Source organism: Colias eurytheme, chromosome 9, assembly GCF_061535395.1.
Source record: "Colias eurytheme isolate Ceu_HAF_F1 chromosome 9, ilColEury1 Martin Lab GWU primary, whole genome shotgun sequence".
NCBI lineage: Eukaryota > Metazoa > Arthropoda > Insecta > Lepidoptera > Pieridae > Colias > Colias eurytheme.
This window is the reverse complement of record NC_142988.1, coordinates 6,797,011-6,824,304: the sequence shown is the minus strand read 5'-3', so window position 1 is coordinate 6,824,304 and position 27,294 is coordinate 6,797,011. Positions and strand designations below refer to the sequence as shown.

General features: G+C 40.1%; 1 protein-coding gene across 1 annotated transcript in view; it reads left to right on the top strand.

The window, feature by feature from the left end:
• Positions 1-26,154, top strand: part of dpy (fibrillin-like protein dumpy) — a 94,369-nt gene extending 68,215 nt beyond the window's left edge. Inside the window, exons 93-134 of the mRNA XM_090105662.1 lie at positions 77-382; positions 479-1,111; positions 1,202-1,513; positions 1,607-1,936; positions 2,024-2,323; positions 2,413-2,715; positions 2,799-3,437; positions 3,515-3,814; positions 3,927-4,259; positions 4,356-4,655; positions 4,745-5,053; positions 5,250-5,891; positions 5,971-6,600; positions 6,732-7,034; positions 7,137-7,433; positions 7,523-8,176; positions 8,267-8,575; positions 8,695-9,015; positions 9,101-9,406; positions 9,495-9,806; positions 9,888-10,202; positions 10,332-10,658; positions 10,744-11,367; positions 11,491-11,796; positions 12,089-12,391; positions 12,548-12,856; positions 13,117-13,431; positions 13,544-13,843; positions 13,986-14,474; positions 14,555-14,911; positions 15,038-15,241; positions 15,836-16,018; positions 19,022-19,210; positions 19,352-20,116; positions 20,405-20,602; positions 20,936-21,130; positions 21,236-23,338; positions 23,443-23,831; positions 23,941-24,123; positions 24,278-24,548; positions 24,868-25,112; positions 25,429-26,154. Of these exons, the coding sequence (XP_089961788.1) occupies positions 77-382; positions 479-1,111; positions 1,202-1,513; positions 1,607-1,936; positions 2,024-2,323; positions 2,413-2,715; positions 2,799-3,437; positions 3,515-3,814; positions 3,927-4,259; positions 4,356-4,655; positions 4,745-5,053; positions 5,250-5,891; positions 5,971-6,600; positions 6,732-7,034; positions 7,137-7,433; positions 7,523-8,176; positions 8,267-8,575; positions 8,695-9,015; positions 9,101-9,406; positions 9,495-9,806; positions 9,888-10,202; positions 10,332-10,658; positions 10,744-11,367; positions 11,491-11,796; positions 12,089-12,391; positions 12,548-12,856; positions 13,117-13,431; positions 13,544-13,843; positions 13,986-14,474; positions 14,555-14,911; positions 15,038-15,241; positions 15,836-16,018; positions 19,022-19,210; positions 19,352-20,116; positions 20,405-20,602; positions 20,936-21,130; positions 21,236-23,338; positions 23,443-23,831; positions 23,941-24,123; positions 24,278-24,548; positions 24,868-25,112; positions 25,429-25,794 (16,775 nt within the window). The 3' untranslated portion in view covers positions 25,795-26,154. The remainder of the gene's footprint in view (positions 1-76; positions 383-478; positions 1,112-1,201; positions 1,514-1,606; positions 1,937-2,023; positions 2,324-2,412; positions 2,716-2,798; positions 3,438-3,514; positions 3,815-3,926; positions 4,260-4,355; positions 4,656-4,744; positions 5,054-5,249; positions 5,892-5,970; positions 6,601-6,731; positions 7,035-7,136; positions 7,434-7,522; positions 8,177-8,266; positions 8,576-8,694; positions 9,016-9,100; positions 9,407-9,494; positions 9,807-9,887; positions 10,203-10,331; positions 10,659-10,743; positions 11,368-11,490; positions 11,797-12,088; positions 12,392-12,547; positions 12,857-13,116; positions 13,432-13,543; positions 13,844-13,985; positions 14,475-14,554; positions 14,912-15,037; positions 15,242-15,835; positions 16,019-19,021; positions 19,211-19,351; positions 20,117-20,404; positions 20,603-20,935; positions 21,131-21,235; positions 23,339-23,442; positions 23,832-23,940; positions 24,124-24,277; positions 24,549-24,867; positions 25,113-25,428) is intronic.
• Positions 26,155-27,294: the final 1,140 nt, after the last annotated feature.

Genomic DNA, 27,294 nt, shown 5'->3' with positions numbered 1-27,294 from the left:
AAATAAAATAATATATTTAGTGGGATCATAATATTAACGCAGACGTAATTGTTATTAATGACAAAAATTTATTTAGTTCCAGTCGTAACCAACCCTTGCCTTCCATCTCCTTGTGGACCAAATAGTCAGTGCCGAGAAATTAATGGACAAGCAGTTTGTACGTGTATTATTGGCTATATTGGCAGTCCTCCACTATGTCGACCGGAATGTGTAGTCAGTTCAGACTGCCCTCTTAATAAAGCGTGCAGTAATCAAAAATGCATTGACCCATGCAAAGGATCTTGTGGAGCTGAAGCAATATGTCAAGTTGTAAAGCATAATCCTATCTGTTCTTGCCCTCCAAAACACACTGGAGATCCATTTGTACGGTGTATTCCCTATAGTAAGTAAAATATTATAATTATAGCGTTAAGTAATTAATATTTATTCCGACGAATAATCAACAAATATAATATGCTTAATGTATGTTTACTTTTAGGGCCACAGTTACTAGATGTTTCACCGTGTACGCCATCGCCCTGTGGACCTAATGCCATTTGTAAGGAAGTAGCTGGAGCTCCATCGTGTGCTTGCTTACCGGACTTCTTTGGCTCACCACCTTATTGTAAACCAGAATGTAGCAGCAACAGTGAATGTCCAAGTGACAAAGCATGTATAAATCAAAAATGTGTAGATCCTTGCTTAGGTGCATGTGGTTCTAATGCAGAATGCAAAACAATCAGCCATTCACCTATGTGTTTCTGTAGATTAGGATATGTTGGTGACCCATTTATAAATTGCAACATCCAAAGAGAACAAATACAAGAACAATCTTCACCTTGTATGCCATCACCTTGTGGATCTAATGCTATTTGTAAGGAATATAATTCGGCCGGTTCTTGTTCTTGCTTACCTAATTACATCGGAAATCCTTACGAAGGATGTCGACCGGAATGTACAATAAATTCGGATTGTACACCAGATAAAAGTTGCATTCGTAATAAATGTCAAGACCCCTGCCCTGGTACGTGTGCACCAAATGCGATCTGCACTGTTGTAAACCATCTTCCATCGTGTTACTGTCCTTCTGGATATACAGGTGATTCGTATCAGCAGTGCGTCATTATAAAAGGTACGCAAAGATGCATTTTAAATTAACGTGTTTATTTAGGTTAATAAAATTGGTAATGAATTAAAACGCATATGCATTTTTTTTTTTCAGAAAAAGAAATGGAACCGGTGACGCCATGTGTTCCAAATCCTTGTGGACCAAATAGTATTTGTCGTGCGGTAAACGACCAAAGCGTATGCTCTTGCATGCCTCAATATACTGGATCACCTCCAGGTTGCCGCCCTGAATGTACTATTAGTTCTGAATGTCCTGTAGATAAAGCATGTATAAATCTAAAATGTACCAATCCATGTCCGGGTCATTGCGGATTTAACGCTGAGTGTAGAGTTATAGCTCACAGTCCAATATGCTCTTGCAAATCTCAGTACACTGGTGATCCATTTACACGATGCTATTTACAAAGTAAGTTTTTGAATAAATTATACATAAAATAGTAATTTTGCTTTATAATCACGCTTTTAGGTTTTAATTATTTTTTATTTTATTTTATTCTAGTACCCGTACAGGATACTCCACAAAGAGACCCGTGTCTACCCAATCCATGTGGCGAAAATTCTATTTGTCGTAATAATAATGGTATGCCAGTATGCAGTTGTATGCCAGATTTCCAGGGAGCACCACCGAATTGTAGACCAGAATGTGCAATTAACCAGGATTGTCCATCTAACAAAGCATGCATCAATATGAAATGCATTGATCCCTGCCCTGGTAGTTGCGGAATAAATGCTCAATGTACAGTATTCAACCATTTCCCCGCATGTACATGTCAACAAGGTTTAACTGGTGATCCATTCACCCACTGCTATGTTATAGAACCAATAAAAGGTAGGTAACGTAGTGATTGATTATTCGAAACTACATAATACATTTATCTCTAAAATTTATAAATTTATATTTTTTCTCAATTTTTAGAAGAACAACAACCAGATCCCTGTTACCCGAGTCCTTGTGGATTCAATGCTCAATGTTCAAATGGCATTTGCACTTGTATTGACGAATATTTTGGCGATCCTTACTCCGGTTGTAAACCTGAATGTATCACAAGTATGGAATGTTCAACAGATAAAGTATGTTCTAGAAACAAATGCATAAATCCTTGTCCTGATATGTGTGCGCCAAGTGCTGAATGCAACGTTTACAATCACATTCCCATTTGTACATGTCCTATTGGAACATCTGGTAATGCATTTGTCGAATGTCATAAAACTGAAAGTAAGTACTTTTCAGATGTTCCGTGCGTGATTGGCATAAGCCATAAAATAAAAATTTATTTATCATTAATATTGACATTTTTTTTATAGTTTCTGAAGTCAAACCGTGCAATCCGAATCCATGTGGACCTAATAGTCAGTGTCGAGCTATAAATAATCAAGCTATATGCTCTTGTTTGCCAACCTATATTGGAAGTCCACCTTCTTGTCGTCCAGAATGTACAATAAGTGCCGAATGCCCCTCCAATCAGGCCTGTAACAACTATAAATGTATAAATCCTTGCATCGGAAGTTGCGGTTATGAAGCTAGATGTGAAGTAATAAATCACAATCCTATATGTTCATGTCCACCGCAATATACAGGCGATCCATTTTCACACTGTGCACCTACCGGTAAGTACTTTTTTTTTACTTTCAATCGATTGAATTCAGTATGTTACTGCATAATTTGATAATATTTATTTTTTATGTTTTAGTTTCGGAACCATTACCACCTGTAGATCCTTGTACACCTTCACCGTGTGGGCCTCATTCAATTTGCAAGGTTATAGGCGAGGCACCTTCATGTACATGTATGCCAGATTATGAAGGAGCGCCACCAAATTGTCATCCTGAATGCATAAGTAACTCAGAATGCTCTACAAATCTAGTTTGTATAAATCAAAAATGCAAGGATCCTTGCCCAGGCAGCTGTGGTTACAATGCTGATTGCGTCGTAATAAGTCATGGTTTAATCTGCACTTGTCCTTATGGACAAACAGGAGATCCATTTGTGTCCTGTAATCCTATAAGAGATTCCATAATAGAATACAATTCACCCTGTGAACCTTCCCCGTGTGGACTGAATGCTCAGTGCAATGAAAGAAACGGTGCAGGTTCTTGTAAATGTTTAGAGTCATATATCGGCAATCCCTATGAAGCATGTCGCCCCGAATGTGTATTGAACAGCGATTGCAATCCAACATTAGCTTGCATTCAAAATAAATGCAGAGACCCTTGCCCTGGCACCTGTGCACCGAATGGTATTTGTCAAGTTGTGAACCATATACCTTCTTGCTATTGTCCACTTGGATTTTCTGGTGATCCATACACATTCTGTAAGGAGAAAATCGAAGGTATGTAAAATGGTGTTTTATTATACTTGTTTTACTTTTTATTTAAAATATCTGACTTCTCATATTTTTGCTTTCAGATGTCAAGGTAACACCTTGTACACCATCACCATGCGGACCTAACAGTCTGTGTCGAGAAATAAATTCACAGGCAATTTGTACTTGCTTCGAAAATTACGTCGGTGCTCCTCCTTCCTGTCGTCCAGAATGTACAATAAACAGCGAATGTCCAAGTGACAAAGCATGTATTAATCGTAAATGTGTTGATCCGTGCCAAGGACAATGTGGCAGGAACTCTAATTGTAGAGTTATAAATCATAACCCAATATGCTCGTGCCAGGAACAATATACTGGAGATCCTTTCTCATATTGTATGCCAGGTATGTTACATAACAAACCACAAATCATCAAGAAATATCTTAACTGACTCGAACTTGGAATAATTTTTATTTGTTGCTTTGTATATTAATGTATTTTTTTTTTTGTTTTTAGTTCCTTTGTCGGTTCCACAACTTGAAGCCCAAAGAAACCCTTGTATACCATCACCATGTGGACCGAATGCACAATGTCAAGAATATAATGGCAACGTTAGATGTACTTGTCTCGCAAATTATATTGGAACTCCTCCTAGGTGTCGACCGGAATGCACATTAAGCTCAGAATGTAATGCTGATAATGCTTGTATAAATAACAAATGTAGAGACCCATGTCCTGGAGCCTGTGGGCTTAATGCGGAATGTAATGTCAATAATCACTTACCTATCTGTGCGTGCATTCCTGGATATACAGGCGATCCGTTCACTCGATGCGATTTTAAATTGGAAGGTAATGTATATATTTGTCTTATTATGAAGCATTTCAATAATAAAGTAAATTTTATATTAAGTATGACGCAAAAATTACTAAATATTCTTTTTTTAGAACCCCTTACAAGTGATCCTTGTTCATCATCTCCCTGCGGGGCTAATGCGGTATGCAATAACGGAGAGTGCTCTTGTCTTCCTGAATATTATGGAGATCCCTATGTTGGATGCAAACCAGAATGTATTCTGAATTCTGATTGTCCTAGCAATAAGGCTTGTATAAACAACAAATGTACGGATCCTTGTGCAAATACATGTGGAATGAACGCAACTTGCGATGTAATCAATCATATACCGGCCTGTTCTTGTCCACGCGGCACCAGCGGTGATCCTTTCAATTATTGCTCCATAATCAGAGGTAATTCACGCACAAATAATTCACAAAGTTTTCGTTATGTTGTTATTTAGCATAGGTTATAGGTATTTATTTTACTGATTTATTTGCAGAAGTTTACACACCTACCGATTTGTGCAATCCATCACCATGTGGCCCATACAGTCAATGCAGAGAGATAAATGGTCATGCTGTATGTGTATGTGTACGAGGCTATATAGGTTCACCACCGAACTGCCGACCTGAATGTATACTCAGCTCCGATTGTGCATTAAATCAGGCCTGCTCCAACCAGAAATGTATCGATCCATGCCCAGGCGCTTGTGGCCAGCACACAAATTGCATGGTCATTAATCATAACCCAGTGTGTACTTGTCTCCGTGGATATTCAGGAGATCCATTCTCTGCTTGCCAACCGATTCGTAAGTTTCTTATCTTAATAAATACAACTGTGTTTATTTTTTTTATATCTTACAGTACAAAATTGTTTTAATAATTGACATAGTTAATTATCTCAATTTCAAAATTCTATAATTTATTAAAGAGATTTTTAAAATAATTATTGTCTTTCATATTTTATGTTATGCACCCGTGTTTTAATATACGTTATCATTACAGAATCTTCACCACCTATTCGAGTAAACCCATGTCTGCCATCGCCATGTGGGCCTAATTCACAATGTATCGAGGTTGGAGATCAAGCTGACTGTAAATGTTTGCCTGAGTTTATTGGTTCACCACCTGCATGTCGCCCAGAATGTACAAGCAATACTGAATGTTCCTCTGACATGGCGTGCATTAATAGAAAATGTCGCAACCCATGCGCGGGTGCTTGTGGTATAAACGCCGATTGTAGAGTTGTCAGTCATACGCCGATATGCTTGTGTCAAAATGGCTATATTGGCGATCCCTTCCTTCAATGCACTTTACAATCAGAACCAACTATTATAGAACGACCGACGCCGTGTGTGCCTTCTCCTTGTGGAAGCAACACTGAATGTAGAGAACAAGATAACGTTGGATCTTGCGTTTGCCTTCCGGGCTATTTCGGTGATCCATATGTTTCCTGTAAACCTGAATGCTTAATTAATTCAGACTGTCCGTCGAATCAGGCCTGTCAACAAAATAAGTGTATCGACCCATGTCCTGGAACTTGTGGAATTAATGCTCAATGCTATGTTACTAACCACATACCAAGCTGTGTCTGCCCCGAGCAACATTTTGGAGATCCGTATAAAATATGCTCATATAAATCTCACAGTAAGTTATATTATCGACATTAGTTTAACATATTTTTAAGAAAGTACTGTTAAACTAATAATAAAATTTCTTTTTGCAGCTGAAATAGTGGATCCATGTAACCCATCACCTTGTGGACCGAATAGCTTATGTAACGCTCGGGATAATGTTGCTGTTTGTTCATGTCAACCGGGCTATCAAAGCTCACCGCCTACATGTAGACCTGAATGTTTAAGTAATTCGGAATGCCCACTTGATAAAGTGTGCGAAAACCAAAAATGTGTATCACCGTGTCCCCGCGGATGTGGAATTAATTCAGATTGTCGGGTTATAAATCACAATCCAATATGTTCGTGTAAAAACGGATACACGGGAGATCCTTTCTCAGTTTGTATTGTACTTGATATTGAACCAGTTTTAAGTGTACTGACAGATCCTTGTCTACCTTCTCCTTGTGGATTAAATTCTGAATGCCGCGACGTGGGAGGTATACCATCCTGTTCTTGTAAGCCTGGATTCCTTGGGAGCCCACCAAATTGTAGACCAGAATGTATAGTTAACACAGATTGTAGCAGCGATAGAGCTTGTTTGAATATGAAGTGTCAAGATCCTTGTCAGGGCTCATGTGGCTTCAACGCAATCTGTAATGTTGTTAATCACGTACCAGTTTGTTTATGCCCGCAAGGTTACAGAGGAGATCCTTTCACATCGTGCATAATTAAAATTGAAGGTAAAGTTTTGGTTGCCCAATTTTTTTTATATATATATTTTTAGCGTATTTTTGTATCCAATGTTATTTTAGTTATCATAAAAAGAAAATCCATTTAGTTTTCAAACTAAAATTCACTTGTTATTTTTTAGAACAACCACAAAAACAAGACCCCTGCAATCCTTCGCCCTGTGGTCCAAACGCCCTTTGCAACAACGGAGAGTGCACATGTCTGCCAGAATATACAGGAGATCCCTATTTCGGTTGTCGACCAGAGTGCGTGCTCAGTACCGACTGCCCCCTCGACAAAACTTGTCTACGTTCTAAATGTGTGAATCCATGCATTAATATGTGCGGAGTGGGCGCTGAGTGCAATGTTTACAATCACGTTGCAGTATGTAGTTGCCCAACTGGTATGACTGGTGATGCCTTTACACAGTGCTTGAAAATTGACAGTACGTATTTATAAAAAATATTCTCATACAATATAATATAATATATTTAATTTTTAGTAATTATTTAATGAAAAACTGTTTATCAAATAAATTCATTTTCAGAACCGTCGAGTAGACCATGTGAAGCTTCTCCTTGTGGCCCTAACAGTATTTGCAGAGATTCTAGTGGACAAGCAATATGTGCATGCATACAAGGTTATGTGGGAAACCCGCCTAATTGTAGACCAGAATGTATACAAAGCACTGATTGTCCACTATCTTTAGCTTGTATAAATATGAAGTGTCAAGATCCATGTCCAGGATCATGTGCCCCCAATGCGGATTGTAAAGTTATCAACCACAATCCTGTATGTTCTTGCCCGCCAAGATATACAGGCTCGCCGTTTACACATTGTTTTGGTAAAAACTCTATTTTATTAGCGCATCTTTCAATTTTGAAAAGCATTTATTATTCTAAAGTATTAATTGTTTGTTTTTGTTTATTTTAGTTCAAAAATTAGAGGAGCCAATTAAAAATCCATGCGTTCCTTCACCATGTGGACCAAACAGTGCTTGCTCAGTGACAAATACTGGTGATTCACATATTTGTTCCTGTCAACCCACTTTCGAAGGAACACCGCCTAACTGCCGCCGTGAATGCACATCAAGTGATGAATGCTCAGCAGATAAAGCCTGCATAAATTACAAATGTAAAGACCCGTGCGTGGGTTCTTGTGGAACAAATACAAAATGCACGGTGCGGCTTCACACAGCAATGTGCACATGTGAAGAGGGTTACAGTGGTGATCCTTTCTTATCATGCTATCAAATACCACAGAAATTGGAGCCAACAGATCCTTGCAACCCATCACCTTGTGGAGCAAACAGCTACTGTAGAGTATCAACTTCTGGAGTTGCTGCTTGTAGTTGTCATGAAGGATATTTCGGAAATCCTTATGAAGGATGTCGCCCTGAATGTGTAGTTAACAGTGATTGTCCATACAATAAGGCATGTCTAAAGAATAAATGTCAAGATCCCTGTCCAGGTGTCTGCGGTTCAACGGCAATTTGTCAAGTTGTAAACCACTTACCGTCATGCTCATGTTCTCCTGGTTATACAGGAAATCCATATTCCTATTGCCACATTATAATTAAAGAAGAAGGTAGGTTTCTAATTTTGTTTCAAATAAGTTCTGTTATCAATATTTTTCATAAAAGTCAGATTTATCTCATTTCTTTATATGTTATTTTAGAAACTACGTCTCGCGACCCATGTGTGCCAAATCCTTGTGGAAGTAACACTGTATGTAAAAGTAACAATGGCCTTGCGTCTTGTTCCTGCTTACCAGAATATTTCGGTGTACCGCCTAACTGTCGACCAGAATGTACAGTAAGCTCTGAATGCCCGTCGACTAAAAGTTGCGTTCAACAAAAATGTGTAGACCCATGTATTAATGTATGTGGTCAAAACGCCGAGTGCAGAGTGGTAAACCATGCTCCCATTTGCTCATGTCGACAAGGATATGAAGGAGATCCATTCATAAGATGCGCGCTTCTTCCAAGTAAGTTCTATACAATTCACATTAAAACTTGTACTAAGTAAAATAAACAGCTCGTATTTAATATTCTTGCGTTAGCTAATTTATATACGTACCAATAATTGATATTATTTTTTTTATAGAAATACAAGTAGTGGATTCTAACCCATGTGTACCATCGCCTTGTGGACCGAACTCATTGTGTCAAACCATAAACAAAGCACCAGTGTGTTCCTGCATGTCTAATTATATAGGAACACCACCAAACTGCAGGCCTGAGTGTACTATTAATTCAGATTGTCCAAGCAACAAGGCTTGTATCAACCAAAAATGTAAAGACCCTTGCGTTGGATCATGTGGACTACAGACCGTATGCCACGTTCATCAACATGCGGCTATTTGCAGTTGTTCAGAAGGATACACTGGAAATCCATTTGAAAGTTGTTACATTCAAGAAGCTATTGGTATGTATAATTTTCTGCACTTTGATTTATTATCTTAAATGTACAAATACTAAAATAATTACTATAATGTTTATATTTATTACAGAACCTATACCAGAGAAATATGATAACTGTAATCCTAATCCATGTGGAGCTAATGCCCAATGCAATGACGGAAGGTGTTCTTGTTTACCTAATTACTTCGGAAATCCTTACATGAGTTGTCGCCCAGAATGTACACACAACTCAGACTGTGCTTCTAGTTTAGTCTGTGTTAACACTAAATGTGTCAATCCATGTACCAATCTTTGTGGTAGAGGCGCAACCTGTGAAGTTTACAACCACATTCCGATGTGTTCTTGCCCGCGCAATACATCAGGCAATGCTTTTGTCTCTTGTTCTCCTCTTGCAGGTTAGTTTCAAATGATAACTTGCTTTGATAATATGTAGTAACAAAAATGACAAGAACGTTTTATTTTTAATGTTTATTTCTTTTTTAGTTGTCCAAGAAAATATTGACCCATGCATACCTTCACCATGTGGACCAAACAGTGTATGTAGAAATATACAAAACCAGGCGGTATGTTCTTGTCTTCTGGGATATGTCGGAGCTCCACCATCGTGCCGTCCTGAATGCGTGATCGATTCAGACTGCTCAGCATTATTATCTTGTTCCAACCAGAAATGTGTCAATCCATGTCTCGGTTCTTGTGGTATTAACGCAGAATGTAAAATACACAATCACAAACCGATTTGTTACTGCCGTAATGGATTGACTGGTGATCCGTTTATTCAATGTTTACAAGTACAAAGTAAGTGTTTACCGATACTTAAATAACTTCTAGGGTATTTGTGTTTGAAGAATATTCATAACTTTTAAAAATCGTTTACAGATGAACCCAGTATAGAAAGGAGCCCATGTGAACCTTCACCTTGCGGTCCGAACTCAGTATGCAAAGAATCAAACGGACGGTCACAGTGTGCTTGTTTGAATGAATACATAGGACAACCGCCTTATTGCCGTCCAGAGTGTGTATCAAATAGCGAGTGTCATTTCGATAAGTCGTGCATAAATAAAAAATGTGTGGATCCATGTGTGGGTGCCTGCGGTCGCAATGCTGAGTGCCGTGTGGTCAGTCACTCGCCTCAGTGTTCATGTCAACAGGGATACCGAGGGGATCCTTTCAACGAATGCGTGATTATTTCAGGTACTTTTAAAATCAATGAATCCTTGTTAAAATATTTGTTTTATTTAATTGTCTTTTCTTGATCGTTTGTGGCATTGCTAATCAAAAATTTATAAGTAACAACAAATAAGAATTTACATTTGTTTTTAGTTGCAGTTCAAAACCCTGTAGAAAAAACGAAACCTTGTACGCCAAATCCGTGTGGTCCGAATGCTGTTTGCCAAGAACGTGATAATTCAGCAAGTTGTGCCTGCATAAGTGATTTCTATGGCAACCCGTATGAAGGATGCCGACCAGAGTGTCTGCTTAATTCTGACTGTCCTCAAAGTCTTAGTTGCATAAATAATAAATGCCGTGATCCTTGCCTTGGCTTTTGTGGTATCAATGCAATCTGCCAAACTGTAAATCATTCACCTAAATGTTCATGCATATTCGGATACATTGGAAATCCTTATGACAATTGTATCCTTAAAGAGGGTAAGTTTACACCTATTTACAGTGTATTATTAAATCTCTTACAATGAAATAATTGTATATAATAACGAAATCTTTGTTATTACAGAAAAACCATCTGATCCTTGTTCACCATCGCCATGCGGCCCTCATAGTACTTGTTTGGCACGAAATAATCAAGCAATATGTTCATGTTTACCTGACTACACGGGATATCCACCAAACTGTAGACCAGAATGTGTCATGAGTTCAGAATGTGAACTCAATAAAGCATGCATTAAACAAAAATGCGTCGATCCATGTGTGAACACCTGTGGAGAAAATGCACAATGTCAAATACATCGCCATAGCCCATACTGCACTTGCTTGCCTGGTTATGGAGGAGATCCATTTGTACGCTGCGTTAAAGAAAGACCTCAAATTGATACTGTTGGAAATCCTTGTAGTCCCAATCCCTGTGGACCAAATGCTTACTGCAGGGATTCTGGCGGATCTGCAATTTGTAATTGCAAAGAAGGATACATCGGTACTCCGCCTCGTTGTGCGCCAGAATGTACAATTAATGAAGATTGTCCCAATAATAAAGCATGTGTTCGTGAAAAATGTGTTGACCCTTGCTTAGGATCATGTGGAAGTAATGCACAATGTAGGGCGATTAACCATCTCGCTATCTGTACGTGTATTGAAGGATACCGTGGAGATCCATTTGTCGGCTGCTATGTAATAATCAAAGGTAAAAGAATTGTAACTATTAGATGAACTATTTTGGAAGTGATTTTGATTCCAATAATTTCGTTTTAATATTATTCTTTGCTCTGCCATGTAAAAAAAAAATAATGCATGTTTATTATTTCAGATACCCCGTCTCTGACATCTGATCCTTGTGCAAGATCGCCATGTGGAATAAACGCTATTTGCTCGAACGGAACATGTTCTTGTATTCAAGGCTATCACGGCAACCCTTACGTGGAATGTAGACCAGAATGTACTAGTGATAATGAATGCCTTAAAAATCAAGCATGTATTAATTACAAGTGCATCGACCCTTGCATAAACGCTTGTGGATTTGATGCCGTTTGTAACGTATATAACCATATTGCAATTTGTGAATGTCCTGTGCCACTTCAAGGCGATCCATTTATTGCATGCCGTCGCGTTATAGGTAAGGTTTTATAATTTTAAAAAGCTAATTAAGAAACCCAGAAAACTAGCGATGTATCATATTCAAGCATAAGTGCAAATGAGGACTTGACAGCTGATTTTTATCAGTTTAGGAGTTTGTACTCCACCGTACAATTATTCTGTTTTATGTTTTGTTTTCTTTATTTTCCGTCTTTTCTTTGATATTTTTTGATAGTACTTGAAAATGTTTTTCTCTCCTTCTACCTTTAATATCTATAAAATATTTTGGTTATTAAATATATTTTTTTCTGAATGTATTTTTTTTTCATTAGCTCCAGCGGTAAGCGATCCATGCATGCCAAATCCGTGTGGTCCAGATAGTATATGCCGCGCTGACGATACTGTCGCGCATTGCTCTTGCCGGCCACCGACCTATGATGAGCCGCCAGCTTGCCGTCCCGAATGTCGGCACAATTCTGATTGTCCCGCCAACCTCGCATGTCGCAACAACAAGTGCCAAGATCCATGCCCTGGCAGCTGCGGCACGCATGCTATTTGTCACACAATGGCACATTCACCAATTTGCAGTTGTCCCGTACAATATACGGGCGATCCGTTCATTCGCTGCTTACCAGGTAAAATAGACTAAAAGAATTCAGGCAAATCATTTATGTTCTCTTAGAAAATGTTAACTTACAAAATATTTATAATCTTATTTTTTTGTATTCTTAATTTTATATAGTCATAATAATGTCAATACACACTAAGCAATACAAATCATTTATCCACAGCAATCCAGTCCGAACCGAAAATACCATCAGCTTGTACTGAATGCGGCCCCAATGCAGACTGTATTGGTGGATCGTGCCGCTGCCGAGACAACTATTTGGGCAATCCACCGTTCTGCCGCCCTGAGTGTCTCAGCTCGTCGGACTGCGAGTGGCGCTTCACGTGCGTCAACAAGCGGTGCATCGACCCTTGCCCCGGCGCTTGCGGCTTCAACGCCCTCTGCACTCCGGCTGCACACGAACCGCGTTGCCAGTGTCCTCCCAACACCATCGGAAACCCCCTTATAGAGTGTCGACTCGTCGAGAATATTCGTAAGATAGACTGAGTTGGAAGATTGCTTAATCTTACAACGACGCGTGAAATATTATTGCTAAAAGTTGTAGTCGAGACGAGAGCGCGATTCGGATACGTTTTCACTTTAAAAACTTAGGCATGGGTTTTTCTAGTGAAACGTAATCGATCGCAAACTCGTCAAAAAAAACTATCGAAAAAGCTTCCGTACCGCTTTGCCCTTCAAAACTTTGTCGAGTTATTACGGAGTCGCACTATAACTCATTTTTAAATGTTACAGAAAAACTACCAAACGACCCTTGCAATCCTTCTCCATGTGGTCCGGGAGCGATTTGTCGCGCTCGAGGAAGTGGAGCGTCCTGTGAATGTGAGCCAGGATTAAGAGGCGACCCATACACTGGCTGTCGGCCGGAGTGTCTCGCCGACTCGGACTGCTCTCCGACGCGAGCCTGCATTCGCTCCAAATGCCGCGACCCGTGTGAGGGCACTTGCGGCGTGGGAGCCGACTGTGAAACCGTCAACCATGTGCCGTTGTGTTCGTGCCCGCCAGGAACGAGAGGAAATGCGTTCGAAAAATGTGACATAGTCATAACAGGTAAATAACAAGCTCTGTATAATAGTGATAACATTAAAGCAAAATAGCCACTTTATTTCGATTAATCTTATCTAAGTATTTCACTCAATAATGTAAGTTATTATTGTTATAGCGCCGCCTTGTACACCATCGCCGTGCGGACCCGGAGCCTTGTGCTCAGTTGTGAACAACAACGCTGTTTGTTCCTGTCCAAGTGGCACTAGTGGAGACGCCTCGTCATCTGGTTGTCGCCCCGAATGTGTCGTCAGCTCTGAATGTCCACGAGATCGCGCTTGTGTCCGCAATAAATGTATAGACCCATGTCAAGGAATTTGTGGCAATGGCGCTATGTGTCGTGTCTTCGATCATGCACCTATTTGCTCTTGCCCACCATCAACCACTGGCGATCCCTTCAGCAACTGTGTTGCAAGAGGTAATTGTTCTATTCTAATTAAAAATAAGGTTTTTTTAATAATTCAACAATAAGTATTAGTAATTATCAAAATAAGTGCATTTATTGTCAATAAGCAAATAAAATGTGAATAATATTAAAATGTTTATTTTTAATCTTACAGAGGTACCCACAACATCGCCAACCGTTTACGATCCTTGTGACCCGAACCCGTGTGGCCCGCATGGAACCTGTCGAGACGGCTTCTGTTCATACCCAGAGTGTATAGTCAACGACGACTGCCCTGGCGATCGTTCATGTATAAATCGAAAATGTTCCGACCCGTGCATCGATTCTTGTGGTGAAAATGCTATATGTACGGGTGTGAGGCACTCAGCTATATGTTCGTGCCCTGCCGGCTACACAGGTTATGCGCTGGTTCGATGTGAACGTGTTAAAATATCTACACCAACATATACGCCTACTCCAAGTCCAGAGTGTACAAGAGACGAACAGTGCGCTGACAATGCAGCTTGCATCGACTCTAGATGCCTTCCAGTTTGCGCTCAGAACAGCTGTGGCTTGAACGCACGCTGTATCGCCAAACAACACAGAGCACTTTGTGCCTGTCTACCTGGATACGAAGGAGATGCTTACACTGGATGCTATTCTGGTACGTAAATATTCAATTCATCTTTTATAAATTTAATCATAATGATGATTGTATTACTAAATTCATAATTTCCTTTACAGTACAATGTCACAGCAATAACGACTGCCCATACGACGAAAGCTGCGACAGCGGTTCATGCGTAAAAGTGTGTTCCCGCATCCGTTGCGGTACTGACGCTCAATGCGTAGCCCGCGGGCACGTTGCGAACTGCGAGTGTAACTCTGGTTCGCGAGGAGATCCATGGGTCGAGTGCCGTAAAGAAGAATGTACTATTGACGACGATTGTCCATCGTGGTTGGCCTGTCGTGGCAATACTTGCCAAGATCCGTGCCCCGGCAGCTGTGCACCGGGAGCTCAGTGTTCAGTGATTCGACACAAGGCGACATGCGAGTGTCCGCGTGGGCAAATCGGAAACCCCAAAATACAATGTCAACCTGGTAAGTTCCTACAGTAAATCAAAATAATATAATTTGTTTATAATCAGTAATAGCTATTCTATTAAATGTTACAAAGTTTCGATTTTTATAAGCATTGCAAAACTACATACTTCCATTTTGTTGTAGTCCTCGAAGAAGTAGAATGCTCAAGCGATGCTGAATGTGGTCCCAACTTAGCATGTTTGCAAGGAAATTGTAAGAACCCATGTGACTCGACATCTTGCGGTACTCGCGCTACGTGTAGAGTTGCGAACACTCTGCCGTTCCGAACCTTAGTGTGCGAGTGTCCCAAGCCCTTGACCGGCGATGCTTCCTTGCAATGCAACCCAAGTAAGTATAAAATGATATAAAAAAATGTTCATCAAATTTTGTTAACCTATTTTTTGCAGTATTGACATTTGACCTACAATTTAATGGAAGGAATAGAAATCGATATAATTGTGAGTATTGGTAATCAAACGGTCCTACGAAACTGGCATGTAAATATTGTCACCGATTGTGTTTCACCGTGTAAAAAATTGTATAATACACTGCAACAATTATCCAAATAATCAAGTGACGTGTTTTGTTTTTTTACAAACGTGTAATCTGTAATAATACCACATTTATGTAAACTTATAAAAAAAATTGATAACGTTTGATTGTTCAAACCACACAGAATTTTGAAGGTTTCACATTAACAGCTCGTTTTAAATAAAAAAATAGCATTAAGACAATTTTTGTACAAACTGTAACTATATTACCTTACCGGTGAGTATTTTGTGAGTTGACACAATAATTTTCTTCTATAATATATCAATGCATTAGCATGGATATAGAAAGAACCTCGATCAAAGTAAAATTCAACCTATTTGTTCAAACTTTTGCGGGTAGCTGTATAAATACATAAAGATCAACAAACTCACACATCCAATTATTCACAAGGAGGCGAATGCAGCGAAGACACGCACTGCAATGACGAAGAGCGTTGTCTACAAGGTCAATGTACGCCAGCGTGTGAAGCGCAGCTGTGCGGCGCGGGTGCGGAGTGCCGCGCGGTGTCGCATAGAGCCTCGTGTTCGTGTGTACCCCCGCTACAGGGAGATCCTAATGTTGCTTGCACACCGAGTAAGTTTTTTTTTGCTTTATATGTTGTAGTTAAAAATCAATCAATATCATCATCATCAATACATATAATAAAATTCTAGAACAGTGGTGTCTGTACAATGAAAATATATAAAAAAAAATTAGCAGGGGTTATTACTAAATCGATCCCAAACCCAAAACTATCGTTAAATTTTTTTTTGTCTGTTTGTCTGTTTGTCCGTTTGTCTGTTTGTCTGTATGTTTGAACACGCTAATCTCAGAAACGGCTTATCCGATTTAAATGCGGTTTTCACTTATATGTTGTGGTAATCTTCATTTAACATTTAGTGTTTATTTCATGTCAATCGGTTTATAAATAAAAAAGTTATGACCATTTAAGTATTTACGGCGAACATTTGCTACTATTATACAGTGTACGATAAAACGTAAGTTATCTTTTATACGCTACAGTTATTTCTATAAAATGTCCAGGTGATCACATCGAAAGTCCCCAAGAGTGGGGTGGGGGTGGGGGGGTAAGCTGAGGTAGTAGGGGGGAGGGGTCAAATTAAAATTATGCTTATTTTTAGGTAAATTTTATACATAAAATGTCCTTTAAGTTATGTCGTATTATAATATTTTTAACCCCCGACGCAAAAGGATGGGTGATAAGTGTTTGACCGCTATGTGTGTCTGTGTGTGTATCTGTTTGTGCCACCGTAGCTCGCTAGCAGGTAATTAGATGCGATTTTTTTGTTAGGCAGCATATTTTCCGACGCTGGTTCTTAGATAAACTGTATCAAAATAGGTTAATCCATTTATTATACCTAGGTATACATATAGAGGTAAAAGTAGGAATGAAAATAACTAAAGTTATCGAATATACTTTGATATATTAAATGAAAAGTAAACGACCTATCAGTAACAATAATATTACGATTATAAATTTCGTGGCCAGAAATAATTTAGTTTTAAAAAGCTAACCTAACCTAACCTAACCTAACCTAACCTATCCTTTTCCACCTTATAGAAATTTTTCCTGACGTATAGAAATTTTCCTGGCTTATATAAATTTTCCTGACGTATAGAAATTTTCCTGGCGTATGGAAATTTTCCTAACCTAACCTAACCTAAACTATCCTTTTCCACCTTATAGAAATTTTTCCTGACGTATAGAAATTTTCCTGGCTTATACAAATTTTCCAGACGTATAGAAATTTTCCTGGCGTATGGAAATTTTCCGGACTTAGAAAAATTTTCCTAACCTAACCTAACCTATCCTTTTCCACCTTATAGAAATTTTTCCTGACGTATAGAAATTTTCCTGACTTATATAAATTTTCCTGACGTATAGAAATTTTCCTGACGTATAGAAATTATCCTGGCGTATGGAAATTTTCCGGACTTAGAAAAATTTTCCTGACTTATACGAATTTTCCTCATCTGTATAAATTTTCCCGACGTATAGAATTTTTCCTGGCGTATGGAAATTTTCTGGACTTATACGAATTTTCCTCAGATAAAATTCATTCATTTATTCCTACTTTTACCCCTATATCAAATAAATGGATGAACCGATTTTGATAAAATTTGACCATTTGTTTCTGATAGGTCGTCTATGCCTGGAAAATATCCGGAAAATGCGTGAAAATGTCCGAAAAAAGCGTGGGAAAATGCCCGGAAAACGAAAAATAGGTCGACTTAACCTGTAACCCTGTATATAAAACCTGGGTAAAAGTGGGAATGAAAAAAACGAATGTTGTCGGTTATACCCAAGTGATATATCAAATGTAAATAGACGACCTGTCAGAAACAAATGGTCAAATTTTATCAAAATCGGTTCATCCATTTATTTGATATAGGGGTAAAAGTAGGAATAAATAAATAAATGAATTTTATCAAATATACTCAAGTGAAGTATCTAATGAAAGACATGACGTGTGACATGAAGTACAATAAGAAATATTTTATCGAAATTGGTTCATCCATTTATTGGATATAGGTATAAAAGTGGTAATAAAAAAATGAATTTTGTTAAATATACCCAAGTGGCTTATCAAATGAAAGGGCATGACATGACGTGAGATGTATAATGAGGCATATTTAATCAAAATCGGTTCATCCATTTATTGGATTATAGCGGTAAAAGTGGGAATGAATAATCGAATGTGGTCAAACAATATACTCAAGCGGCATATCAATTGACGTGTGAATTACAATTAGTCATGTTTTATCAAAATCGGTTCATCTGTTTATTGCATATAATATTGGCACCTTAGGGTTGATATAGTGGGGATAAATAATCCAAATAGAGCACCAAACGTGATATGTCGTGTACATATAAGTACAATTAGACATGGTTTACATCAAAATCGGTTCTGCCATTTACTAGGGGTGAAAGGGAAAAGTTGAAAGTCTGTGAAAGTAGAAGGATATGGGAGCGGGAGGATAGCCACATCCTGGAGATTTTGAACTCTTCTGTAACAAAGTTTTATAGCTCAGTTTAGTTTTAATTTTACTAACAGTTACTTTATGTTATTATTTATTTTATTTCTTTACTGTAAAATAATTTGTAAGTACTTATAATTTAGTTGTTTATGGTAGTACGTGTTTCAAGACGTGTTTACTCAATAATTGTGTGTTAAGTAGTAACTACTATGCAGTCACTATTCCACGCGGACGAAGTCGCGGGCACAGCTAGTTGAATAATAAATTGATAACATGGAAATTCTATAGAATGTGTACGTGACGCGTACCTTAAATAATTATATTAAAAACTACCTGACGTAATAAAAATGTTACCATCCTCTTTAAATTATATTTAGAAAATAACTTCTTTTATATTATATTTAGAAAATAATCCTTTTGAAACCTCTTTGTTGCCTTTAAAATAAATGTACTAAATTTAAATAAATGTACTTAAAAAAACTAGAAGCCCGTTTATTTCATTGTCCCTATATGAAACTGTATACTTTTTCCATTTGTTTAACTTCTTTATTTTTTATTATTATTAAGCAGTATTAAAATAACTAACATTTCGTACAGCCGCCGTTGGCAGCATCTGCCTGTCGGACGTGGAGTGCGGTGCGGCGGAGGCGTGCGTGTCCCGCCGCTGCGTGTCTGCGTGTGCAAACGCGTGCGGTAGCGGTGCGTTGTGTGAGGCGTCCGCGCACCGTGCGCGGTGCCGCTGCCCGCCTGGTACCGCTGGCGATCCCGCTAGATCGTGTTATACACGTGAGTTGATATTAAAAATATGCACTTGAAGATTTTTTTTCCTTTTTATTTGAATTAACTTTTTCAAAAAATATTATTTATTAACTTATTTAAAATTGAATCTATCATTTCGCTAAATTTTATGATATTTTTTCTTTACAGCTGAATGTACTGCAGATGATAATTGTCCATTCGATAAGTCCTGCGTCAATGGCTACTGTCAAGATCCTTGCGTTCTTGGAACGACCTGTGGCCGCAACGCTGTTTGTGACGTCATCGCCCACGTAGCGACATGTCGCTGTCCAGCGGGAACTCAGGGTGACCCCCGACGTGCCTGTATCGCAGCCGCTTGTCAATACAACGAGGATTGCGACGAAACTAAAGCATGCAACCGACTCAATCGTGTCTGTCAACCGGTATGCACAGAGAACGCATGCGCTTCTGGGGCTATTTGTACACCAATTGGCCACAGAGCAGTGTGCAGCTGCCCGCCTGATCGCTCAGGCGATCCATACCTCCGCGGATGCGTTACAGTACAAAATGTAGAAGAGTGTTCAGTGGACGCTGACTGCGCGTCACCGTTCGCTTGCGTGAATTCGCATTGTAGTGATCTGTGCCAGGACAACCCGTGTGAAGCTGGTCTGCTGTGTAGGACTATAGATATACTGCCATTGAGAGCGATAGCGTGCGTCTGTTCAGACGGTGGTCGTGCGGCGCCTGATTCTGGTTGTCGCGCGCCGCCACAAGCGGAATGCGCGTCTGACTCGGAATGTGCCAACAGCCAAATTTGCCGACGGGGAAGTTGCGTCGATGCCTGCAGATCTACACCTTGCGGACAGAACGCTCTATGTGAATCAGTAGACCACGTAGCGAGATGCACGTGCCCAACCGGATACACTGGAAATCCAAGAATTGAATGTAATACAGGTAAGAGTCATAAATATAACATTCTAACTGTAATCATGAATATCTTTGAAAGTAACTACGATAAATTACTCTCTGTACTCGGGTTGACCCGGGATGAAAAAAAGGAAATAAAGTATGTACCGGGAATAATGCAGCTCTCAACTCAGCAATCTGTTGGCTAAATATATTTTCAAATCTGTCCTGTAATTTTGAAACCTATTCATTTCAAACAAAGACATCATTAAATTTTTATAATACTAGTGTTGACAAAATATTCAAAATAAAACATTACTCGCTACGTCACCACAGAACCGCGACAACCAACGATCTACGAGTGCTACAGCGACGAGGAGTGCGGCTCCGACCGCGCTTGCGTCGAGCGCACGTGCGTGAACCCGTGCGCCGGGGCGTGCGGGCCGGCCGCGCTGTGCCGGGTGGTGGACGCCAGGCCTAAGTGCTCCTGCCCTAAGGGGTACACTGGAGACGCGAGAGTACGCTGCTTGCCGCGTAAGTTGATAGTGTATGGCTTATTTTTATACTGAAGACTGCAATTTTATTTGTGAATCACCTTTTTTGTAAAAAATGAATCAAATACAATTGATTTTAAAACTATCGATGTTATTCGAGTAAACTACAATCATCGCCTATAATGAGCTGAAATCTTTTCGAATTATTTTGAAAATAATAAAAAAAATACCTTGTAATTTTATTTTTTTAAGTATATTTAAACCGAAACAATTCAAACAATATTGTTAGGTATGCAATTATTTAAACCTAACAGCTTGATTCAAATTTATTTCAACTTAAAATATTACAACGTTTGTTAATTAATTTTTATAGCATCACAAGATTCAATAATACCAGTCGGCTGCAAAGCAAACTCGGACTGTCCTCTATCACAAGCTTGCATCAACGGAGCTTGTGCGAACCCATGTAACTGTGGAACGAACGCTGAATGCAATGTAGTACGACACCATCCAGTTTGCTACTGTCAACGCGGTTTCTCCGGTAATCCGTACACCGATTGCTTTAAAGGTTAGTAATATGGTAATATAAACACTTATTTAGTTTGTTCCCAGTTCACCCTGAAATTCGTCATATTTATTCGTGACGTTTTTAACATTTTTTTTTTTCTTTTAGTGGGCTGTTCTTCAGATGGAGAGTGTAACGATAGCGATATGTGTTACAACGGAGCCTGCATCAGTCCATGCTTAGTCGAAACTCCATGCGCTATTAGTGCTGAGTGTTACGGAAGCTCCCATAGATCCAACTGTAGATGTCCTGCCGGAACAAAAGGAAATCCGTTCTCAAAATGCCAAGCTTCAGAATGCGAAGCAAACTCGGATTGTAGTGATGACAGTATTTGTATAAACGGTGTTTGTCAAAATGCCTGCTCTCTCGCCGGACGAAACCCTTGCGCATCAAACGCTGAATGTTTTGCTAAAAATCATGCCGCTTCATGCAAGTGTCCTGCGACCTTACCTTTGGGAGATCCTCTTGTGCAATGTGAAAGAGTACAAGTTGTTGGTCAACCCGAATGTCGTGTGGATGCGGATTGTCCCAGTGGCCACGCCTGTCTTAAGGACGAATGTCGTGACGCTTGCTACGAACTGAAGCCATGCAAAGGAAACTCTCGCTGCTCAGTATCTGATAGTATTCCATTCCGCACGCTAATATGTAAATGTCCTGAAGGATATGTTCCTAATGAAAGTGGAACGTGCGACGCAGTTCAATTACCACCTTTGAGCTGTGCTTCAGATAGTGAATGTAGCGATCAAGAATCTTGCGTTAACCGAATCTGCAGAAACCCATGTAATTGCGGCGATAATGCTGAATGCTTCATACGAAACCATAGACCCGTATGCTCTTGTAGAGAAGGTTATGATGGTAATCCTTACAGCGCCTGTCGTATTGTAGGATGTCGCACAAACTCAGAATGTCCATCAGATGAAGCCTGCGTTAACGGCAATTGTGTCAGTCCTTGCTTATTGAACAACACATGTGGATTTAATGCTGAGTGCTATGTAGAAAGAAACCATCCACTCTGTAGATGTCGCGTTGGATTCGAAGGAGATGCGTATTCAAACTGTATCCCCATTGAATGTCGCTCGAATGGCGATTGTCCACGGGACAAACTCTGCAGAGGACACAAATGTGTTAATCCATGTTTGTCTGACAACAACTGTGGTCGAAATGCTGTTTGTTTAGTGCGCAATCACTTACCAGTCTGTAAATGCGAAAATGGTTTTAGTGGTAGCCCGTACGTGGAATGTAGACCTGAAATAACAGGAGAATGCATCGTCGACGCAGATTGTCCATCTAAACTAGCGTGTTTGTCCGCTAGATGCGTAAATCCATGTACCGAATTGCGACCATGTGCTACACCAGCTCATTGTGAAGTATTAGCGACTCTACCCGTACGCACTATGCTATGCTCTTGTCCACCGGGATACATCAGCGGCGGTGGCGGCGTGTGCCGACCCGCCACTACGATATCCGATGTCGCTTGTGAAGCTGATAACGATTGTACCTCAAACCATGCTTGCATAACTTCCGTCTGCAAGAACCCTTGTGACTGCGGCCCCAACACAGATTGTCAAATAAGAGATCATAAACCTGTTTGCGCTTGCCGACCTGGCTTCCTTGGTGATCCACACACGGGCTGTTTCTCCGTAACTTGTCGTGCGGACAGTCAATGCGCCGATGATGAGACTTGTATAAACAACCGTTGCGTGCCAGCTTGTGCAGCGGAACCGAATCTATGTGGAGAATCAGCAGAATGCTATGGAGAAGAACATCGCGCACTTTGTCGCTGCCAATTTGGAACATCTGGCAATCCCAATATAGCTTGCTCACCGATCAGTTGCCGCGCAAACAGTGAGTGTCCACCTGAGAAATCTTGTATTAACAACAAGTGCGTCGAACCTTGCACTATTACATCATGCAAAGAACCTGCGGAATGTCGCGTGCACTTGCACGAAGTCTACTGTGTATGTCCGCCAGGCTACCAGAGCACTGCAGGTGGCTGCAACAAAACTGAAGAACGATGCTCCTCTGACGTGGAGTGTCCTCCTGGAACCGCTTGTTTGGACGGAAAGTGTGTCAATCCTTGTTTAGAAATAAAACCGTGTGGTATAAACGCGAAATGCGAAGTAGCAGATACAAATCCAGTAAGAACTATGATTTGTGAATGTGAACAAGGATACAAAGGAAATGCTCTATTGGAATGCACACCATACAAACGTAAGTAATTTTCAAAAATAATTTCACACGTAAAACATTCGATGCTATTTTATACCTTTTTTATTCAAATTAGTACGCAGAAATTTATAAAGATTTTTTTCCAGCTCCTGTCACAAAATGCGTCGATGGTCAAGGTGTAAATGAATACGGCGAATGCGAGCCCTGTACCAACTTGGAGGGCAAAATAGTAGACGCACGAGGTAGATGCGTGTGCGACTCGGAACGTGGCTTTACGGCCAGAGGTGACCAATGTGTGCCGATCGGATGCCGGTCAGACGATCATTGTAACGACGACTCTAGATGTATCAATGGTAAATGCGTGAATGCTTGCGAAGCCGAACCTTGTGGCTTATACGCTACTTGTGAAGCAGTCGGACATCGTTCACGCTGCACATGTATAACCGGATATATCGGCAATGCTAAAGTCCAATGTAATGCCACGACTACACCGAACATAACTTATCGAACAGACTTCCCATTACCGGATATGCAGGTAAGTGTTTTTTTTATTATCACAAGAACAATATATACAATAGTAATATATAAAATAATTTCTCTTATTAAAGCTCGTTATAAATATTTAATTTTATTTCACTTTATAGGTCCATTGCTTAGCCGATGGTGTGAGAGTCAGCCTTAAAATTAAAGACTTCAATGGAGTGCTTTATGTGAAAGGATACAGTAAAGACGAACGGTGTCGTCTTGTAGTGCACACAACGGAAAGCCAAGAAAGCCCTATTGACTTTACAGTTCACTTCGGTGACTGTGGACTGGTTCACGTTAACGTAAGTGCAACGTCTTTTCTTTTATGGTGGTGAAGATTTTTACTTCTTTTTCTTTTGTCTATGGTCCTTCTAAATAATAAAATAGAATTTAATGTATATTTACGTTTTCGTACTTGTGAGACTCAAAAAATAACCTTCTTGAACTTTTTCATAGGGCCTTGCGAGCTTCGTGCTAGTAATGCAGAAACATCCTAAACTAGTGACATCCAACGCTAAGGCATTCCACATAAAGTGCATATACCAGACGGGCGAACAGAACGTGACGCTCGCTTTCAACGTGTCGATGTTGACCACTACGGGCACGATCGCTAACACCGGCCCTCCGCCCACGTGCTCCATGCGGATTGTGTCTAGAACTGGGGATGAGGTCAGCTCGGCTGAGATTGGAGAGAATCTGGTGCTACAAGTGGATGTGCAGCCGTCGAGTAAGTTTTGGGATGTGGTATTTGGGTGGTTTTGGTTGTGATTTTTATTGATGAATTGTTTGTCTGTAGCCAATGTCTACCGGAAATGCAATGATTTTTAAATGGGTTAGCTGGATAAAAGTTGGATAGTCTATATGAAAATAAAATAAGACTGATTACTTTGTAATCTAAAATATCGAATTCACCTTTATTATAGATTGATTAAGAACTTAATAAATCTGCAAGTTTGACATTTTGACTCCCATAGATTTATTTTAGACTATAATATTGAATCTATGTTCTCAACTACTATGAAACTCATCAAAAACCCTTTTTTTAGACATATACGGAGGCTTTGCGCGTAGTTGCATAGCGAAAACAAGCGAAGTATCCACGAACATAGAGAACGAGTACACGGTGACGGACGCGGACGGGTGCGCGACGGACGCCGCCATCTTCGGCGAGTGGGAGCGCAGTGAGGACGGCACCGCATTGCGGGCCTCCTTCAACGCGTTCAAGTTCCCCAGTAGCGATAATATACGATTCCAGTGCAACATACGTGTCTGCTTTGGAAAATGTCAACCGGTAAGTGGTGAAGGTTGAAAAAAGATGAAGCATATAATTGTATTTTTAAATAGCAAAAAAATAATTATAAAACGTTCTTATGAATTTGCGAAATTTTTGACTTAGAAAGAATTTCCAAACATTGTTATCGAAATATGTCTCATTGAACTCTATAGAAAAATAACTTTAATCAATAAAGAGAACTGGCAGTAATAAATCTATAAATTAGAGCATTAAAGCAACTGCTCTTAGATCTATAACTATAGTTTGAGTAATGATCTATTAGCTTTATGAGTCATGCCCATGCAAACGATTATGAATGAATATTTTTACACAGGTTAATTGCCGCGGCTACGACGCTTTCGGCAAACGCAGAAAGCGAGAAGTTATCGAGGACGACTCGCTGTCGGGTCGTCTCCGCGAGGAGGTGACGGTGGAATCTAATCAAATACTAACCCTGGAGCGGCGCGACCCGTCCCGCGCGGCTCGGCAGCGCGACGCCGGCACGGCCGGTGGCGGCGCCGCCGACGTGTGCGTGTCGGCCGCCGGGCTGGCCGTGGCGCTGGCGCTGACGGCGCTGCTGGCGCTGGTGGCGGTGGCGGCGGCCGTGGCGTGCTGGCTGGTGGCGTGGCGCCGCGCGCGCCCGCCGCCCGCGCCGCTGCCGCACCCGCCCGACTTCCCCAACCCGCTGTTCCAGCGCTAGGGCGCCCGCTGGCCGGCCCGCGCCCCCCGTCCACTGCCACCCTGTGCCGCGGGCCGGCCGCCGTAGCTAGTCTCGCCCCGCTCCTCCGCCGGCGCCGGGCGGTGTCGGCTCTTCTCTATTCGGTTTCCGCGCCGCCGGAGGACCGCCGGGCAGGGCGCCGCGAGCGCTCCCCTCGCTCGCGCTCGCCGCGCCCTACTTTATTAACTTTTATATTTTATTTACTGTTTTATTTCTATTAACGTCGCCTTCTTTGAACGTTGTGATATTCATTATATAAATATTCGAAATCACCATGATTTTGTGTAAAATAATTATCGAATGTAGCTTGTAAGCAATTAATTAATAAAATAATAATAATAAGTGTTGTTTTATTTGTGCAGTCCTACTTACTATGTGATTACATGAATAGCACCTACCCGATAATATAAAGTGAAACCTCTTTTTTTACTTGTATAACTAGACCTTTAACCAGACTAATTTATTTACACCTTTAGTCCTCTGTTTTTTCCGTTAAAAAATATTAGAGTAAGATCCTAGAGCCGTAAGACACAACTTATTTTCTAAAGCATATAAGTTTCGGTTCACAGTAGTCTCTAGTGTACTTTTTAATATCTGAATGTTTGTGGAGCTCTACCAGTGATAGTTCAGGATCCATCGCCGATTTTTGCACTTGATTACTATCAAGCTAAACTCAAACTCAAACTCAAACATTTATTTATTCAATTAGACTTCTTGGAGAAGCACTTTTGAAACGTCAATACATAAATAATTTTCCGTGAGTAGCTTTATTTTGATGAGACGCCCAATAATTTCCTGTACGAAACTCTCGATTGTGGTAGCTTACAGAGGTAACTAGTATCAAATGTTTTGATTTGATGGTTCTACGTAATTTTTGAAGTGAAACCTTCTTTAGCGGCGTTGGGTATAAAATCTTAAACTCGCGTCAGGACACGTGGCCTGATCGAAAAAGCGTAAGACGGATTTTTTTTTTAGCCCCTATATTCCATGCGTAAGACGGATACCATTCCAAAATATCAAACATGCTGAACGTTAATAATCAAGTTTTCACTTCTGCCGGCACTCCCGGAGTCCACATTTGGCCAGATCGACGATCTGGCTAAATGTGGATGACCAAATCGTGAAACGTTGACGATTTAACGATCTGGCCAAACTAAATTGGCCATTTCATGAAATGAGCAAATCTACGATATGGCCATGACATATCGATAACGAGGTCATCATAAATGATTACTGAACCAGCTGATTTTTTTGTTTTCACTTAGTTAATATTTATATAATTCAACAGACATATTGTCCTACAAATTGCGTAATAAATATTTGAGAACCATCAAATCAACACATTTTATCCTTGTTACATATGTTAGCTACCACAATCGAGAGTTTCGTACAGGAAATTATTGGGCGTCTCATCAAAATAAAGCTACTCACGGAAAATAAGCTTGATAGTAATCACGTGCAAAAATGGGCGAAGGATCCTGA